The sequence below is a fragment of the Erithacus rubecula genome (genome assembly GCF_903797595.1).
Source record: "Erithacus rubecula genome assembly, chromosome: 3".
NCBI lineage: Eukaryota > Metazoa > Chordata > Aves > Passeriformes > Muscicapidae > Erithacus > Erithacus rubecula.
The window spans coordinates 63,116,518-63,132,762 of NC_136689.1; the positions used below are offsets into that span (position 1 = coordinate 63,116,518).

The following is a 16,245-nucleotide window of genomic DNA, read 5'->3' on the forward strand; positions in this document are numbered from 1 at the left end:
AACATTTCAAAAGTGAATATAACAGCCTATGCAATAAAAATTATTTGGAGAAATGTAGCTTAAAACCTGCAAAGGTGCCTCCTTGTCCAAGTTACAATGGCAACAATTTCACTTGCACAGTAATTAAAATGAAGAATGAAGTTCATCAATACAAGCATATGTGTCTCATCAGTTAGCAGCAGTCTACTTAGTTTAACTTAGTGAAGACAGCAAGCCAGTGACCAGTGGCAACATGATAGACTCCTATAAAAAGCAAGAATTGAGATGTTCAAGGAAATTTGGAACCTGTGAATAAGTTTCAGTGTGAGATAAAGGCATGAGATAATCTACTGAACACAGTGCTTCATGATGCAGTTGGTTTTGATCCAGACAAGCATTTCCAGGTTGTCAAATAAAATGCTTTAAAGTCTGTTGAACAAGACACTGTATCAAGTAACCAAATGAATTAGAAATAATCAAAATAGAACAAGAATGAAGATGTGACAATTTTTTTCAAAATCTTCTCCCCTAAACATATACATAATAAGGCACATATTAGGAGAAAGATCTTCAATTACTTTATTATTCAATTTGACTTAAATACCTGAAACCAGTTTTCTCAAAATTTAAGACAATGGGGAGAAGTTTCAATTGCTTTTTACAAACGTCATAATTTTATTGTCTACTAAAGTGCAATGGTTGTGTGCCCAAAAGTATAAGCAGAATGTAAAAGACAAAAGACAAAAAATATCAACCACCAAAAAGTTTTTTAAGACATTCAAAAACAGTGAGAGCACATGTATTCAGTCACATTTTTAAGCAATTAAAAGTAAAAATAACATTAAAAATGTTTATAAACCTCTATTTTAACTTGTTCCCTGCAAAGCCCATAACTTTGTATGTTCCCAAACAAGACTTTGATGCTTTTAAAGAAAACAAATATTAGCATTCCTAGTACTTTAAATAAATGTATGTGGAATAAGATAAAAGCAGACAGGTTAATTCATTATATTTTGAAGTACTAAGCAATGACTGGATTGCAAATTAAATTATTTTAGCTGTGCAGTGGGCGCCACTGTTTGCAACAGTTCTAAAAGTGTTTTTGACATCATACCAGCAAAACCTTTGAGTGATTTACTCCCCATCATCATTAAGAGACAACTGCTGAAAAGCATTTAGTTGAGTAAAGATGGAAAAGACACCTTATTCTTCACAGAACTTTATGCCCTTTATATTTTGCATTTCATAAATAGTCATTAGACTTAAAATTTCTCTTTACTCCAAACACTCACATTTATGACATTTCACATGCACAACACCACTCAGACCCTTTTAAACTAGAAAACCACAAACTACTGAAAGCTAAGTGTTTGAAAGTTCCAGGCATCTTAATCTTTCAAAGATACAAAGTGTTCAGAAACAAGGTAGTAAATACATTAGTGCTGACCCACTTAAAAATTTTTGGAGTATGGTAACTATTTTATTACACTTAATATTTTTATTCAGTAGAAAACCAACATATCATATTGTTACCTCTCTCCATTTTCCTAATAGGTGTATTCTCTGAGAGTTTGTTGTATTTGTGTGCTCCTTACAGAATACATGTAGGGGGGTAAGGGTCCTACTAGTGCTTAATTAAATACAGGGTGTTTATTTGCAATGAGTGCCCTTTTTCTGAGGTTTGCAGAAGGGCTGGTAACCATCTGTATGTTTAAGATAAAGTAATTTTGAGGAAAGCATCAGTTTAATATTTGTTTGTGCATACACAACAGGTTGTACTTCGTAACCTTCATACAATCTCCTTAAACTCCTGATTTCTGACAGGCTAAAATCATGGAGAAATGTGCCAAAGAAGAGAACTGCCACAAGCCATTCTTCACATAGTGCTAATTATATCAGAGCTGTTAAAGCCATGGTTCTTAAACCCCATCAACATTAATCTACATTTTGAAACAGATCTAACAGTTGTTTTGAATGCTAAACGAGAATATTCAGCATGCAGAGAGATTCTTCTAATAAACAAAAGTGAGTTATCTTGCTACTTCACCTGAATTCAAGGAGAATTGTGCACATTCACAGAATTCTTCTACATTCCAGAGCTTACCCAGCCACCCTCTCAGAATTACACCCCAAGTTTGGCACACGGAGCAGCTTTCAGGAGGGCTCCTCTGTTTCATTCCAAGGAGTTAGGGGCAGTGGCCCCATCACCAAGCATGGACCTGCCTGGCAGCTGCTCGAGGTGCTCCATCTCTGTGTTGCTCACAGGGATCCCTCTTGCCCCTGATGGAGGCACATTAAGGCAGGAGTGCAGCAGTTCCAACACTAGAGGACAGCCTGTTCATTTGACTGAGCCTCGAGATTTGTAGCACACTTTCCACATAGCTTCCTTCCTCTTGCACTAGAATTCGAGTTCATAAGCTGATGAATCCACTTCCAGGAAGCTTCTCTTCAAATTAAAGATGTTTTTCTCCCCTCTTTCTATGCAAGTTTCAAAGTGTTGCAAGAATTCTTGAAAATGAGATAATTAATGTCAGTACTGTCTGTCCAACGCCAAAGACAAGAGCTTCTAGGGGAGCCATATTCTTTCCTGCTACTCTGTAAATTCCAGCTACTGCAGCACCTAAGAATCACAAGGAAAACAATGATCAAATCACAGAAAAAGCCAAGGTTGAAATATGTGACAAATTATCTATTCTATCTATGCATCAGCTATTTATAGAACATTACCAAACACTGTATTACTTCATGGCATTACACAATTACCAGCCCTGTTTGTATTTTTATAGTTATATATATATATATATATATGTATATATATCCTTCAGGAATGATTTTCCCAATTGAACCAGATCAACTTTTCCATCAGCAGTTTGATTTTAGAAAATCGAGTCTTGTTTCCCTGTACATATCTTCAAATTTTGTTTTTAACATTTTTTGCCTTGGGCCAGTTTGAAAAGGTAGCAAGACAGTCCTCTGAAAATTGGCCAAGCCTGAAGAGTGGCTTAATACTGTTTGCATAGACAGGGAGAAGACAAGAACAATAAAGCTGCTAGTGTCAACACAACAATTGTAAACACACATTTACTAGCTTCATTTAATATTTCAGCTGAATAACTTTATGAGTTTATTTTTACTTAAACTACTGAATTGTTAACAACTGTTTAGCAAATCCAGCAAAACATGACAAAGGTCAAAGTATTGCAATATTTCCCATAAATGTGTATGAGAGGAAAGTTCTAACCAATACAACTATATTTTGAGCAATAACACATTAAAAAAAAAACAAAACAAACTCAACAGATCATTTTTATTGTACAGTTGTGTGCAAATTCACATTTGAAATATAATATCACGAGGCCAGGATCGACCAAAACTAAACCCAAAACTCAATTGTAGACCTTCAGTATGTATTGTCACAGATGCTATCACTCATAATTAAATGCCTTCAGAGATCACAGAGGCTTTTTCAGGATCAAAGGGAACTGAAAAGTCATCACAATTTTTTTAAATAATAGGCAAGAGTTCAAAAAAAAAAGTCTGGTTATTTTTTGTTTTGCACAGTCACTAACAGGAATAGTCTGCTGGAGTGATCAAAAATCCATTATTGTTACAGAAATACATTGAGTCCCAACAGATTTTCTGAAAGTACAATCAGCATCTGAATCATCTGACATCTTCAAAAACTAACACCTCATTTTCACAATAGCTTTAGGAAGAGTAGAATTCACTAATGATTGTGGCCATAACAGTGCTTACAAACACTATTAATATACTGTTAGGCAATTTTTGTGTTAATTTTTTGGGTTTTTTTTTTATAAATATATTTTTGTTAAGTATATTTTGTCTGAAATATCTCACCAGAAGGCCAGCCTTATGGTATTTCACTCAGCTGTCTTTCATAAGCTTTTCCATTTGTTCCTTGGCTAGCTGCTGTCAAAAACTGGAAGAGATCCTTTAGACTGAGTCCACTATTGACATTAAAATTATTTTTCAGATTGAACTCTCAAAGCAAATTCAAACTGGCCAAAACTGTATACCAGAATTGTCACTACTAGAACAATAACAGAAATTTTGGGCTTCTTGACAAAACATTGAGATACTCTGGGAAATACCCAGAACAAAACAATAAAAATTTGGTAGTCTGCTAATTATGTATTATTACATAGATAACAGTGTGCAGTACAACCTGTAATGCATAACCCAGCACAGCTGGTACAGAGCCAAAAGTATATACAACAGGCTGCCAATGAGGGAAATGAGAATATGTCACCAAAAAGGAGTGTCCTGGGGAAGAGGAGGAAGGACAGACCCTTCTGGATCAAATACAGCCAAAACCCTTGCCTTAAGCTCCTGGGATTTACATGTTCTTGTTTGGCTTGGTGGAATTTTTTTGGTTGTTGTTTTGTGGGTTTGTTTGTTTGCTTTTGTTATGGTTTTGTTGGGTTTTGGTTTTAGGTTTTTTTTTGTTGGTGGTTTTCTCTCTTTTACCGTGTCCTCTGCTGATTAGTGATTTCTCAATATCTTTTTAAACAACACTTGATTCCCATGATTTTTCAAAGCTTAGAAATGGAGGAGTCACCTGCTTTTCTATATGCTGATAGAAAGGTCCCAGAACAGAAAGTTTGAAAGCTCTCCCTCGTCAAAATTAAATTTACATTGAGCAATACTCTATACTGCCTTCATTCTCCTACACAAACAATGCAGAAGACTGGAAATATATAGTGGAAATTGAAGTCAGTTTCTTTTTTCAATTTCTTAAGCACTGGACCAGGCATACTCAAATAGCTGGTATTTCAACTCACATCTCTCAGTTTGCAACACAGTAACTATTAAAAATCCTCTTTAATATTTGATCACCATAATTTGTCTTCAAAAGTTCCTCACAGAATTTCTTTCAATATGGAACAACTGAGTTCTGGCCAGAAATAAAAAATACTTCAAAGTAAGAGTATTTGTCTAAGCAACTTAAAATGCTCTGTGTAAAACCTTTGGGAACAGCATAGCAAGTACAGCCTAAGCTTAGAGAAGTCCTCTGATGAATATGCACACAAGCAGGACTGCTTACATGCTAAATGTTTTGACCTGCAAAACTGGGTGCCAAAAATACAACTGTGTTGCTTCTTTTTTATGCAAAGATAAAAGACACAAAGTACTTTGATTTGAGAGACACTGATCCTGAAACCTCCCTACCACAGAAAGCTGTGAAAGCCTCTGCTGGATCTTTCAACACCACATTTCCCAACTTCAGTTCTTCAGAAATGCTCATGCATGGCTGACCTTGTAACAGGCCACTGCTATTTTAATCCTAAGACAAAATTCAGCATAACATATAAAATAAGGCACTCAGCTAGTTCCAACTTATCTTAGCAAAAATAAACAAACAACCAAAAAAAACCACCAAAAACTAAACCAACCCCCTTCCCCGCAAAAACCCAATAAAATAGTTATACTGAACTACACTGTGTTAAATGGTGGAAATTTTAAAATAAGAAATCTGTAGCAATCAAAACAACCTTTTGAGGAAAGTCTTGTGAAACTTCTCATGACATTTGCATTTTTATTTAACCTTTAGAAACAATAGTTAGGAAGTTCTTTCAGCAGCAACAAGAAACAATCTGTCACAAATCCTCTATGAATGCATCCAAAGCTGATAGTGATACCACTATTCTGATAAACCTGGGCAGAGCATAGGAAAACCAAAATTAAAGGTTGGAAGTTTTGCCTTCAGACTATATGGTGGCTGCTGAATTTATGGCTCCTTACTCTCAAGGACCTTTCAAGCTAGGCAATCTTTTCTGCAACAGTGAAGATTTTGGGGCAGCAACTACTGCTCAGTTAACACAGGCACTATTCAGTACATGTATTTTAGTGCTGAGAACTCCTTACCAGCACTGTTTCAGACATGCACATGCTTCTTTCCTGAAAAAATAACATTCACTATTTTTACCCTCCACAACAGAAAACTCATCATGCTCCTACTTGCTGGGGAAGGCTATCATAGTCTATTTGTAAGTTTGATAAACAGAGCTGGATATGATAAAGCCAAAGAATTAATAAAATGTCCTACAGGTTTTTTGGCCCATATTTCAGTGCTGACATAGGTAACAGAATTTCTTGGGAAAGATGGAAAAGCAGCATGTGATACCAATAAATCTAGAGGAAGACAGATGAGCAGCATTTTCTCAAAACATGCTTGGCAGCACCACTTGTGTCATATTTGGTCAGCTGTAACCCTTCCAACTTTACCACATAACACACTCCTACCTTCTGCAGTGTTTTCAACATGAGTGTGGTTTTTAACTACAGCTCTGCAAACCTTTCAGCTTTAACAGAAAAAATGGCTGCATCTGTCTGAGGATACAGTGCCAAGAAATAAATTTATCTGGAGTGATAGCCATTCATCTAATAGCATAAGAAACTCTGTAACAGATACCCTTGCCAAACAGCATTTCACCCAGAACATCATCAAAACCTGATTTTTTTTGGGGGGTGGGGGTGGAAGAGGGTGTAGGGGGAAATCACTATTGCAAAATCCTTAATAAACAATTAACAATTTACTAAGAAATGCAGTTTTGTTGCTTTTTGTAGAAGTTAAATGTAAAATAAGAAAGGAAAAACCCCAAAACAACAAAAAAAAACCCCAAAGAAGAACAAAAGGTGGACTTACTGGTTATCATTGCTCCAGTTATAGAACCCAGAAATCCAATGCTGACCACAATGACAGAGATCAGCCTCCCCTGCCTATGCCTCTGCAGCATCACAAACATTAATACTCCCACAGCACCATGGACAAAGAGAGAGGAGAAGAGAGCCCAGAGGAAAACCCAGTACCACATCTCTGAAAGAAAGCAGTCAAATAAAGGTTAATATTTTTTAAACAAGAACTTTATAAGTAAGTAACTTTAAAACACTGCAAACAAACAACAGTAAGAGAAAAGCAATACTGATTTCCATGGAAAAAGTGATATATGTGACACCATCAGCACAAGCTCACGACTCTTTCCTCATTTCAGCAGTCTGTCATAAAGGATTAGCTGCATTATGTTAACAATTATAAGAAGGATTCTGGCAAACATCTTAATTCAGATTTATTTTTACAAGTAGCCATAATTCCTTAAATGGCTTGTTTAAATAGTGTTGACTGCAATTTCTTGGTTGGCATTGTAACTGCTTCCATAGAATTAAATATTCTCTGACACAAAGACTGAAGGAGGAAAAAGTCAAGAACTGGTTCAGGGTTTGTTTGGGTTGTGAGTTTTTATTTTGGGGTGGGTGTGGATCTTCTGTTGTTTCCCAATCCCTCACCCCCATAAATAAGAAACAGCAGCATCAGGTAACATCAGATGGGAAAACTGAGATTAAAGACTTTATCTTATCTACACCCAGGAGCTGTAATAGAGTGTTCCATCAAATTAGCTTCTAAACTGCAAATAAAAACACTATCATTTCAACAAGAAATTTTAACCCATCTAACTCCTTAATTCTAATTGCTTAGTACAGAACTTCAAAGAGAGGCAGTGAGTATTATTTAAATTACCAAAAATGGCATTGGATCATGAGAATGTTTGGAGCACAAACACTTCTTTGAAGAATGGCAGACATGATGAGCATGAAAGAAAAGATGGTTCAAAGAAAAGAACCATCAATGTAGTTACACATTAACTCAAGAACTTTTCTGACTTGGTGTCTACTTTCTAAAAACGTTCTATAAATCAAAAGGGTGAGTAAATAAAGGAAAAAATCTTTTTTAAGTCAACTACAGTAGGCATGTATCATTACAGAATTTAGTAAATTAGGGTACATATTCCATAATCCCATGACACTGTCATTAATTCAGTTTTTGCTGCAGTTCCCCCTCAAAAATAGAACAAAAAAACCCAGCTTCCTTACAAAAGCAAGATACTTATTGCTTATGAGGCAAGCCTGTATTAAAGTAGTTTGACTCATACCAACTATTTGAGAAAAAAATACAACCCACTAATTTAAAAAATACCGAGCAGCACAAAACATACTGTGAAAAGATGCTGAGAAAAATATGTTGCTACACAATAACCACATCCCTGGGAGTCCACTGTCAGTAGGATATGTAAATAGCTAGAACAGACACAGAGTTTAAGCTTTTTTTTTATTATTATTATTTAGAAGTCCTTTGGGAGTAGCTCAGCCCTTTCACACAGGCATAAATGGCAACACTATGCCTGCCCAAGGACATACAACTCCTCTAAATCATCATAGCCAAAAGGCTCCTTTAAGAGAGCAGCAAGGAAAGTGGCTGGCAAATCTACATCCAATTAATACTTCAACTATAGCTCAAGGTGCAGCTTTTCCTTCTGAGTGCCTGGATACATGCACCCACACCCTGAGGGTGGCTTGGAGCAGCTCTCCTGAGATCCTTCATCCCTTCACCCAGCCCCAAAATGGGTCTCAGAAATCTTGGGAAAAAGGTAATGACAAAATGAATGTCTCATCATTCTCAGAAACTTCTGTGGCAGAACACTGGCAGGAATGTCAAGCAGTCACTCCACAAACCCCCTCACTAAAATGAAGAAAGACTGACTGACCCAATCTGTGGGGGAGGAACTTCTACTGTCCTGACAGGCCTTGTCCATTACTAGCACAGCCTGGGTGTTTCCATTGTTTTATTCACATAAACAAGAGGATTAACCAAAGATCTACCAATATAGAACATGGCATCCCTGCCAGACTTACAGTTTGACAACAGGGAAAGAAACCTTAGGATTTATTAACCAATCTAGACCAAGAGTCTGTGGGAATCTGCCACTGTCAGACTCCATAATTTCTAAAGGATTTGTTAGGCACTGCATCACCTTTTAGGAAATTGGTGTTTGTAGGCATTGTCAACTTTTATCAGGTAGAAAAGACAAATGACCTCCAGCCTCAGGAAAACTCACTAGGATGACTATATTTTTAGAAGAAAAGGAAAGCTTATGGGAAGGCTAACTACGCCCCTGTAACTAAGAAACCCAAAATATTTACAAACTCTTACACAACAAAATAGCTCCACAGTGAGCAACTACCTTCGGTCTTATTTACGTTCCAAATAAGGCTCAAGGAAAATTATCATCACCCCTCACTTTATATTTAGGGCAGGAGGCTTGAGAACAGAACCAGCACCAAAATGTCCTGATGGCTAAAGAAATATAAACTTCAGCTCTTTGCTACACACTTTCTCCTCCTACTCCTTAAAAGCAGCAGGCTTTTGAAAAGGAAATTAGAGACCATCCAGAAATATTCCTTGTTTGACACGAGCAACTGGAGCTTTGTTAAACTATGACCTCCCTTCATTAAAACATCATGTACGTCTTAGAAGCTGAAACAGGACAAATTACTTCCAAGCACCTTCCCTAGGAAAGGCCAGAAGTTATCCTTTCTTGTCCTCCTTTATTTACTCTTTCTGCCTGTTAGTTCAACACAGTCATTTATTTACTTCTGTTCATAGGGTGAGTGGTGAAGCCAACCAATTAAGTTGTTTAACAGGGATGAACAAGGTAAGGAGAGAGAGACAACTTTCCAAGCAAATTAGAAGAGACCTTAAGCTCCATTCACCTAGAGGACAATGTAGACACTCTTACCCTGATATGGTGAGGGCAGAGAACTATTCATGTTCTGCAAAATTCAGTATAATCTAACCCCTGAACCATGAAGAGAGATGACTCTCAAAAATAGTATGTGAGAGTAGCACTGAAAGACACAAGGAATGGTTTGGGAATAACACTGAGAGGTGCCACTCTGTAAAAAATAGAAAAAGAGAATGTGGACCTCTGAACACAAATGGTCAAGACTTCACTTATTAAAAAATGACTGAGCAATTTGATTGCTGAATTGACTTGCAACATCTCTAAGGAAGAGGAAGTGAGACTGAAGTGTCTCAGCTATTTATGTCCTATACACTGCCTGATCCTTTAAGCAGCATAAATGTATGTATTGCCACCCTGACCAAAAAAAAGCACAGTCCAATTTCAGTCTTTGTGCAGCTATTCTAATTAGCTGGCTCTTCTGACAACATGAGCTGCACAGAGTACTTTGCTGTTACACAGGCAATGATTTACCTATATCTGTCAAAGAGATTAAAATACCCACCTAGCCTCAGTTTATTTAGTCATACCCTCAATGGGCATCCCTAAAGATACATGAATAGTACAAAATTAAGAAAAAAAACAACTCAACAAAATGCTTGCAACTTCCTTTGCTTGACCCTAAGAAAATTTCAGGGCTTACTTTTAGTGTATCCAAATTATTTAAAGTTACCAAAACATAACATACTTGTATCAAAACTCCACAGTTCCTAGAGAAATACAGGAACTAGGGAATGCCCAGTAGTTTACAAGTACAGTGAAATTCAGTATATTGCAAAGATGTCACAGCTCTTCTAATATGAAGAACTGAGATACATTGTTAGTGCTTAAACTGAAAGGAAGATTTAAGACTGTTTATGATCCTTTCCTCTGCTTTGCCATAGTTGGGGATTTTTTTCCTCCCACAAAAGCTGCTCAAATGCCTTGTAATTAATGCCCAATCACACCAGTTTTAGAGTATTTTGTTAATTTTGAAATTTATACATATCAGATATCATGCATACATTATGCTAATGGACTACAGATACACATTACATATATATTAGTGTGGGCATACACAATATTAAAGATTAGGAAAAAACTTCTTAAAGCAGGTTATTATTTAGAATAACATTCATATCACTTTCCATCTTATCAAGACTTGAAGTTGCACTCCATCAACAGCTTCATCTTACACAAGGAAAGTAGATAAATGATAACATTTTCAAATATTATATATATATGTATGCTGTCCTGCTGCCACTGAGCTTCAGTAAACATGGAGCATCTCCATCTTCAGCACTTTTCCTCTAGTTCTAAACTTGTTTTGCCAGATGAATCATGATTGTCTACAGCATGTCATAAATCAAACGTGGTTACTCCAAAACAAAGTGTCTCTCCCTCTTCATTCTAAGCCCAGCCTAACACTATTATCTACAGAGCTAAGTCAAGCAATAAGCACCTGTACTAAGAATAAAAAATACCAATTTAAGTCAACAGGGTAGTACACATCAAACTTAGAATTAGAAAAACCAGTAATGTTACATTCCTGTAGCTTATAAACTCAAAGCAGTCAGACGAAGTGACAGCATATGATAACGGCAAATGTAACCCAGCTCTTGACATGCTACATTTTTTTCTGCAGCACCAGGTCCTGTCCTTAATTATTGTATAAACTGGTACTTTTGAAGTTATCAACAATACAGTCAAATTGTTGTTTGGAGATGCTGTATTAAAAAAAAAAAAGCACTTCACTGAGGTGCATTTAAATCTCAAATTACAGACTAGTCCTCTCAAGTAACATCATAGGGGGCAAAGAAAATCCAGACAATCTGGGACAATGAGCACAGGATGGAAGAGCCTTTAAACAGTTTTTATTTTACTGGGTACTAATAAGGGGATTTTTTTCCTCCTTTTTCAGTTCAGATTTTTCAGTTCAAAATTTTCCCTCCTTTTTCAGTTCAGATTTTTCAGTTCAAAATTTTCCCTCCTTTTTCAGTTCAAATTCAGCTCCTGCCTGATTTGTTCTAGTAAACCCTGATCTAGCACTAACTCTGAAACACAACCAGCTGATATAAAGGAGGTGTCCTTTGGATTGAGTGGAGGATGTAACAAAGAGTGAGGTAAAAGCCACCCCACCTCTCCCACAATCCCTAAAGCCTTACTTCCACCTCCCAGGAAGGTCAGGAAGTAAGCAAGCAAGCACACCAGGGTGATGGGCTAAAAGGAACACCTCTGCAGCTTTAGCTGTTTGAGGGTGTGATGTGGCACCAATGAACTTGTCTGTGATCTCCTTAATGAAACACAGGATTTCCTTTCTTATGTTGAACCCGATTCATATATGTGGTATAAAAAAAAAACCTTTCAGTTTCTCACTGACAGGAAAAAGAATCCACCAAAACTAAGTTATTGGGGTATGAAGCACTCCTGTCTTAGGGTGGAGTTCATACCAGGACCCTGTTGAAAATTTCAGAAAATTAACATATTTTTAAGAAGGATGCTGATGAAGTTTTGCAACATGTTTGTGAAAACATAATCAATATGGCTTATCTAAGGGAGATAAATCTTTACTTGTGCAACTCAAAAAGTCCAGTCCAGACCACAATTTTAGGTCCAAAAGTAGACATAAGGCAATCTTGAATATTCATGGAATATGGTATATTAATAATTTTTCCCCAATATTCTGGAGAAGTTTCTCCTTTTCCCAAACAGAGGTGCAAAAGGGAATGGATTAAGTAGTCAAAGAAGATAAACTCATTCACAAACCTATTTTCTTAGCAGGGAAAAGAATAGAATTTCTGGTTTAGAACAAAGTTTATTTTGATAAGAAGTAAGGAAGGGCTTATGCAACTAGTTCAGCTTTCTGTTAATACCAATGATTATGTCAATATATATTCTACCCTGGGGAAAAGGTTTTTAAGTCCAGTGCAAGTTTTGGAGTGTTGACAGTCCATGAGAACATTCAGCTCAACAGGTAATGGCTGTAAGAACAGCCTGTATTTAAGCACCAGTTTAGAAACTGCAACTACAACTGGCAGTGACACATTCTCCAACAACACTATAATGGATAAAAAATTATTTTGAATATTTTTTTAGGTTAAAAATAAAAAACATTCCCCACTAAAAATACCTTATGCAAGCCCTTATCTTATTGCAAAAGCACTGAGGAACAAGCTGATTTTAACTCTCAGAATTTCATAGAAACGCCTATGTTGAATAATGATCTAATAAGAAAAACTTTATAGAGGATGTCTGGAACAAAGCAAAGTAAAATCCATTGTGAGCTTTTTCCTTCAAGAGTACAAGTTTTTAAGTTAGGTATGTTAAAGCAACTACTCAGGAAGTGAGCTGTATTTAGTGTGCCACCACACTAATAACTGGAAACTTTAATTAGACACACACTATAAAGTTCACAGATCAGCTACATATGAAAAGGTTAATCGTTTTTATTACACTAAGAAGAATCCTAAAAGTTAAAAGAACAAGAAAGATGATCCCTTTCTGTTTGCTAGAGCTTTAACTTCAGCTACACCTCCATTTTCATCCCACTTCTATTTCCATCACACTTCTTCCACCTTTAAAAGATTAATAAACAGAATATATCTATTACCCATTACAAAAGATGACATAATACTCTTTCATAAAAATTAGAATATTTCCATAACTATTTAAAACCTACCCCTACTCAACATTTTCCACTAATTTGTCACCACCTAATACACCCCTACAACTGAGCAGAAAGAATTTAGTCAGTTACATCTCTGCTATTGACACCCAATCCCTGCTTATTCCAAGCTGGGAGCTCATGCTTTCCTTTACACATGGACAGAACAAGGGAAGATATCCCCCTCCAGTGCATGCCTTGGCTCTCACAGTAGCCCACAGCCATTTTTCAAGTTGAGGCTGAGCAGAAAAAAGCCAGCTCTTGCCAAAAGTCAGCCAAAGCTCCCCTCTCCCAACAGAGGGTGAGGACCTGACTCTACTTTGGTTCACAGAATTTTTTAGTAAGAGTTCAGTCTTTAAGAATCCGAGATGCTTAAGATTACAACTTCTTGTCAGAAAACAACCATCACCTCATTCACTCCCACAGGTCTTGTCCCACAGGTGCACTCAGGGGTAGTGGGGGAATCTCTGATTCTCCACATCCAATTTTATGGTTTTCTAGTTGGTTTTTTATAGCTCTCTGTCAAATGCCAGTGAGCATATATCCACAAGGGGCTAAAAATAAAACAAAAAACCAACCACCTCCACAAACATACTCCAGCCTTCCATACATATTTATAGACCCACGGACACTTCCTACAATCCTTCACTCACGCACAGGTACCCATCGCTTCACTCGCACACACACCCCATGCCATTCTTTATTACACAGAGGTACAGAAAAGTGAGCGAGCGCATCCCACACGCTCGTGTCCCTGGCACGGGCAGGCATCCCAGACAGCGGGCACACCGCACCCAGCCAACACCTCCCGCAGATTCCCTGCGCCCTACACACACACACACGATACACCTGCCCGCAGAACACGCCTGTAGGCACCCGGGGAGACTCGGGAACACACACACACCATCCTCCGCAGGCGGCACACAGGCAGAGCACCGCGCCCACCCCTCCATTGTGCTCCAGCCCCTCGCCCCGCACGGCCCCGTTACCCGTGAGGCTGCGCAGGACCGTGCCGTGAGCCCACAGGCTCAGCACTTGCTGCACCGACAGGTTGATCATGGAGTTGTCCCCCGCTTCCACCTTCATGGTGCCGCAGCCGGGCGGGGTCCGGGGGGCGGGCGGGAGGCGAGCAGCGAGAGGGCGGCGAGGCGGCCGAGGGAGCTCCGCGCCGCGGGGGAGACATCGAGGACGGGCTGGGGAGCCGGGCGAGCTGGGCAGGAGGGGAGCCGCTGCCCCGCCGCTCAGGGGCAGGGCCGGGCGGCGGAGCCCAGCAGCATCACCGGCAGCATCACCATCATCATCATCATCGCCGCCGTCTCCGCCTCCTCCATCAGCAGTGGCCGCCGCCGCCTCGCCAGCGGCATCGTCACCGCGGTCACCGGCAGCACCTGGGGCGGGGGCGGGGCGGCCGCGGGCCGTCCCTCAGGCGGGCGGCTCCATGCGGGAGCAGCGGGGGCGCTCCCGGCTGCCGGGGAAGGGGAGCGGGAGCAGCGGGAGCGGAGGGAGCGGGATCCGCGGGAGCGGGAGCGGGAGGCGGCCCCCGCGCAGGCGCGGCGGGAGGAGCCGGGGGGGCGCGGGCTCCTCCCCGCAAACGGAGAAACGGAATTCGGGATCACGGTCCGGCTCCAAGAGAGCGGGAAAGAGTGGGGACGTCGTGGGCGCCCAAAGAAACTTGCGTTAAATAAAATCTATGTACGCGTATGTATGGATTTAAAGGGGAAAATAGAGCGATAACACTCCATGGTATTAAAGCTGGTATTTAAGCTGATGCTGTTGAGTGCGTTTAAACATCGGAGAAGAGCAAGATGCAGAATCCGAATTCTGATGAGGGCAGTGTTTTCACCTCGCTGCTCGCAGCCTTAGCGCACGGAGCTCCAGGGCGGACGCACCTGCAGGGCGGGGTCTGGGGACACACCCGGGGGACACAGGACAGGGACAAAGAAAGGACAAAAAAGGGGCGGGTGCCCATCGGGGGCGCCGGAGCTCAGGTGACAGCAAGGGTCGCAGCGGAGGAGCTGACATCCCAAACTGACATCCCGAGTTGTCATCCCGAGGCAACATCCAGGCAACGTCCCTGCCTGTCCCTTTGAACCTCGTAGCTCCACCGTCACTGTAACGCAGATTAAAGCCCCCGAAAGTTAGAAAACATCAGAAATGGTGAGCGAATCTTTATTCAGTGCCTTTGCTTTCTTTATGCAATAAAGGAGCAGAATCTTGAGGCTGGACGCGGCTTCTTTCGAAGCACGGGATGCGCGGTGCTTACCGATGTAAAAGCCAGCAATTATCCCCCGCCCATTCTTAAATACGCATCCCTAGGCCACATTTAGTGCACACACTTCCTCCCCGGCATTTATTCAACAGTGCTTGCTACAGTACTTCATACACATAATTTTATGTCAGCATCCTTTGATAAAAAGGATTGAAGAGATAAAGCTACTCATAATAAAATTTACAATTTATAGATTATGAGCCATGGCAGATAAATCACCTAATATCCTGCTTGATGCCAATGACCTGATTTATTTTCAGATAGATTTTTGCAGGATGTCTGGTTCAGGAGAGTGCTCCCAAAGCCTTTTGCAGCTGGCAGTGCTTGGCATTTGTGCAAGTAGGTGTCAAGCCAGGCAATGAGAAACTGTCAGGGAACAGCTCCCTAGGGGGCTCTGGGTTTCACTGATTAAGCATGGGATCACTGATGGAGAAAGAACTCAGCTGCTGGGCCAGGTCCCTCTTCCATGACCAAGGGCAGGCCCTCCCTGTTCTTGTAATCCCACCACTTTACAGCTGTGTGATTCAGGCCTTACAGAAAACAGTTCTTTTCATTAATACAGTAGTGATTCATTTTTAAGGCAGAATTATTCCATACTGGAGGAGGACTCAGTGAGAAACTAGAATATAATTTAAGTTTGAATGTGAAACATACAATGAATTGTTTAGGAACAGTTTTTCTGTTCTGTTAATCTTTTAAAATTTCTGTATGCCAAACTTTGAGAAAACAAACATTTTAAATGTCCTTTAAAGAAAACC

The 16,245-nt window shown here is 39.6% G+C and overlaps 1 protein-coding gene across 1 annotated transcript; it reads right to left on the reverse strand.

Annotated features, from left to right (window-relative positions):
- Positions 1-534: 534 nt before the first annotated feature.
- On the reverse strand, positions 535-14,756 carry TMEM170B (transmembrane protein 170B). The gene is made up of 3 exons (XM_079300830.1): positions 14,208-14,756; positions 6,647-6,817; positions 535-2,599 (listed from the first exon to the last, which is right to left on the reverse strand). Exons 1-3 carry the CDS (start codon positions 14,302-14,304, stop codon positions 2,469-2,471), a joined length of 399 nt encoding a protein of 132 aa, XP_079156956.1. The 5' UTR covers positions 14,305-14,756; the 3' UTR covers positions 535-2,468.
- Between the last annotated feature and the right edge of the window lie 1,489 nt (positions 14,757-16,245).